The 4469-nt window shown below is 35.8% G+C and overlaps 1 protein-coding gene across 1 annotated transcript; it reads right to left on the bottom strand.

Moving 5' to 3' along the window:
• Positions 1 to 1324: 1324 nt before the first annotated feature.
• Positions 1325 to 2281, bottom strand: LOC141594728 (putative F-box/LRR-repeat protein At5g41630). The gene is made up of 2 exons (XM_074414724.1): positions 1376 to 2281; positions 1325 to 1330 (listed from the first exon to the last, which is right to left on the bottom strand). Exons 1-2 carry the CDS (start codon positions 2279 to 2281, stop codon positions 1325 to 1327), a joined length of 912 nt encoding a protein of 303 aa, XP_074270825.1.
• Positions 2282 to 4469: the final 2188 nt, after the last annotated feature.

Below are 4469 nucleotides of genomic sequence, written 5' to 3'. Positions count from 1 at the left end.
ATAACGAATAAGTAATTGCTTCATTCTATCAACAAAACACATTAACTTTAGGGTATTAATTTAATTTAATCATTTGTCTATAATTAGGGTTTTAAAATTTTTAATTTTCACTTAGTTTGTTATTGGGAGGGGTAGCAGACTAGCAGTAACATCAGTAGGATGAGAAGACGAGTACAACTAATAGCACTAAATTGCGCACACATTAATTTGTTGAAGAGTATAACAACTTTGTTGCTGCATTTGAGGAATTGTAAATCAAAGTACATATACTATTGAGAATTTGCGTTATGTCTTTTTCCCTCTTGATTTTATGATTATGCTCTGTAGCCTCATTGTTCCTGAAATTTATTGGAGTATGATTTTAGTATGTCGTCTGAGCAAGAAATAATTTCACAAATTATCACACTTAAACATTTGAAGGGAAATCGATAAGGCTGTTGTGTTTTGGAGGAGCAAAAGCAAGAGGAGAGAAGAGGGATTGAAAAAATAAAAAGGGTAAAACTGGAAAATATGTACTCGATAGAGTAAAATGCGTCCATGAATGAGCATGACCCATAATTTTTTGTTTCAACTTAGAAAAAATCTCAACGGAGGATTGCAGAGGATCCAGCAGATAAAAGTACGAAACTACACCATCCGAATATCATCCCTCTACCGGAAGTCCGGAACTGTTCAATTACTATACTCCGTTCTTGTCAAGCAAATGTTATGTTGACACTTGGTGACGCTGTTCGAAAGCTCGTGATATCATTAATAAATTCAAGCTCCTCTTCTTTCTTCAATTGATGATTTATGGAGACAATTACCAATTCTTCCAAGACAGGTGCGCTTTTGAACAGATGTTTTACGAGTTGAAGCTGACTCTTCCATGATTTCCGATAGCCATGCAGAGTTATGGTCTTAAGTTGCAGCTTCATATAAGGAAAAGGAAGGTCGATATGGAGAAAATCGCCACTAGCTTTGAAATCCTGACATTATCAAGAGAAAAGACTAACAGTTAAATTAATTGCAGGCAAATGAATCAATTTAAACTCGCATTACAAGACGGTCATACTCTTACCTCTGTGGTGTATATAATGAGTTCCTTCAAGTATGCTAAACTTCTAATCAAATGATAAATGCCTAAGACGCAGCTTCGGCAGAAGTCCTGTAATTCAAGAACTATACGCGTCCATTTACATCTTAAGAGCTCCAATTTTTTTATTGAATGGAGAAATTCCTGAAATAGAAGAAAATGACATTAGAAAATAGAATACAACACAGATGATAGATGAACCATCTCAACCAAAACCCTAAGGCGATGGCTGAGGTCCAACTATTATATTTATTCCTACTAACAGAAAGATCGGCAGAAAGTGGCACAAAAAATACATACCTTAGAAGCATCACATGACAGTCGAGAAACTCCAACACCTTCAAACTTTCCTACTAACACTTTATTTATTGTGAGTACAAGATCATTAGTTTTTATAAATTTTAAATTTTTGATGCAGATATCGCGAACAGATGAAACATCAACGATATCTAATTGCCAAGTCTTAGTTTTCGAAGACAAATTTTCAATGTTGGAAAAGTAAAGCAACAAAGGACTTGCCCATTGATGGACAGCCAAGTAGTTCATCTTAAAAGGATTCGAAATAACAAGTTTCTGTAATGAAGGGCATCCACGTATAAATCTTTGGAAATTTTCACCAGTCATCCAAACATGGTTAAGTGACAACTTCTTTAGGGATTCTAGCTCGACTTGAAATTCTCCCTCGAATTTGCAAAAACTGAGTTCAAGTGTAACAAGAAATTGACTTGTGAACTTAGGAAAGACGGAACTGCAACAAAAATCATACTTGTATTTCATAGATATACTGATTTCCTTAGCTTGTCGACACAATGCAAACCTCGACCATATTAGTATATCAAGATCAGCCCTTTCTTCTTTGTAAGACTTGAAATCTATATCTATACTAAGATGAAATCTGTCAATCGAGAGGTTTTGGTGAAGGATGAGCACATTACGGACGAAATGATAAAACCACTGAATATGTTTGCCACGGCTTTTCCAAGGGCTAAACTTTTTAAGATATTCACCCAAGTCAAAGTCAAGGGTATGAATAAAGGTCCAAAGGTTTCCGAAACGACGAAGTAAAACAGTTCTAACAGCATCAATGATAGGCATACGTGAAAGAATATGCAGAATTACATCATCTGGCAATTCACTCAACCTATCTCGGTCGACATTAATATTATCGTCTGACGAACGTATACGATTTTGGATCCTTGATGTCATGGTTTTCAAGTGATTAACTTGCTAGCAGTTTCAATAAAAGAGATTATGATATTCAATTGTACAATTGGACTAATGATTTGAAACGGTTTTATACTAATATAGTGAAATTATTAGGAAACACATTATTTCCTAGTTTGGGTATTCATATTTGAGCGAATGACTAATAATATTTATTTCTATATGATGTTATGTTTTCTAATAGAAACAAATCCAAAAAAGAAAATATGGTTAAGGAAAAAAAAAAGGTTTACCAAAACCCTGTTTTACACAAATCCTCCCGTAAAACTGCCTTACACAAGAATTTTTGTAAAACATCAAATCTGGTTTACGGAGTTCAATTTGGTTTTAATTGCAAACGTTTATGATTTGTTGTCCTCTTCTATATTGGGGTGTCTCAGTCAATTGTTGTCCTTTCTATTTTAAGAATGAACTTGTTCCTTGTAAGTAGACATGGCACTTGTTCCTTGTAAGTAGACATGGCAAAAGCAACACAACCAGATTGACCCGACTCGAAAGGGTTGTCCCAAGACCCGAAATTGACCCCTACATCACCCAAATGTGACCTGGAAACCCAAATTGACCCGACCCGACCAGAACATGACCCGAACTTCTTGATCCGTAACTTACTCGACCCGAAAATGACCCGATCCAAAACTACCAAACCCGAAAATGACCCGGCAAAACATAACTCTAATTAAACCGAAAAGGCTTGAAATGACTTTTTATCTCTTACAATAGGTCTGTTAAGAGACCGCCCCACTAATTTAGTGGGGGACATTACATAAAAATAGAAATTAAATAACTCCATCCCCCATCATGTGAGAGATATCTCAATAACGTTATTGAGAAACCGTCTCCCTAAAGTTTTTGTTTATCTTTTATTCATTGAGACGAAAATGACCCGACACAAAACAACCCGACCCGCTTGACCCGAAACATACCCGTCCATCAAACCCGAAAATCCAAAATGAGCCGACCCGACCCGAATCAACCCAAAATCAATAAAAGATTCAAACTAACCCGGTCCGAACTGGTACGCCCCGAATATGTGTATTACGAGGTCTACTTGTGAGAGATCACAAACTTGTGACAGAATAATACCGTAACAAATAAATTAAAATTTGTGTATTATTAATACCAATAACTCTGTTTCATGAAAGAGCAGTTAAATTAATTTGATTGATAAGCTCGACATCAAAGAGGAGACAGTACTACAGAGATAACACATGCATATTGCATGGCATGGACAAGAGAACCCTACAGGGGTAAGACATGCAAGGATAGACATGCCCAGAAAAAAGAAAGAAAAAACTAAAAAGAAAAGCAAATAAACAATACGATTAAGCTGAGGATGATCCACGTACGTATGTACGTGTTAGTGAATCCCCTATATATATATAGAGCAAGTATGATCATATATATATAGAGAAGTGATGGACTCATACCACAAGCAAATTATACAATTATACGATCAAACAATCCTCTCATTTCTAAAAATTAATCTATCTAAAATCTTGATTGCTAGAATGGCCGCCTTTTTTCCAATGACAAACTTGAAGCCAACTGCTTGTCAATTGTTTCCGGATTATCCTTGTCCCACTCAGGTATGGTTATAGATATAAAGGTCTTATAGGGGGCGAATCGGTAATAATGGTACACTTAAAAAAAAATCAAAAAATTTAACTAAAAATTTCGAAATCTCAAGGTCTGCCAGTGGCGTAATCAGAAAATTTGATGAGTGGGGTGTTAACGTAAATTTAATAACCATCCATAAAATAGAGAGGTCTTACATAGTCAAAAATCAGTACGGTAGATCTACAAAAATTAGTGAGGTCTCAAGATCCCATTGCTCATAAGTCATAAGACGGGTCAAATATGCTTAAGGTGGTGACATTTTTGAGCCTCACCATGCAGCTTGTTGCTTGTCTTATACTTAAAGTAAGTGGATATTTGGATTGTGTATAACTATAGACAGATATTTTCCGTCTATAATAATGAGAATTTGTGATCTCCATATATGATACGTGTTGGGAAAAAGGCAAAATCTCTCTAAATTGAGAGTCTCTCTAAAAATAGAGTTCCTTGGTTTTAAGTTTCCTTAACCGCCTTCCTCTTCCCCGCCTGACCTTATCACAAACACCACCACTACAACTCGCTTTTTGCCTAATTCCCCCTAAATTGATGCGTT

The sequence above is a fragment of the Silene latifolia genome, chromosome 8 (genome assembly GCF_048544455.1).
Source record: "Silene latifolia isolate original U9 population chromosome 8, ASM4854445v1, whole genome shotgun sequence".
NCBI classification, from domain to species: Eukaryota; Viridiplantae; Streptophyta; class Magnoliopsida; order Caryophyllales; family Caryophyllaceae; genus Silene; species Silene latifolia.
This window is presented reverse-complemented; position numbering and strand designations above follow the sequence as displayed.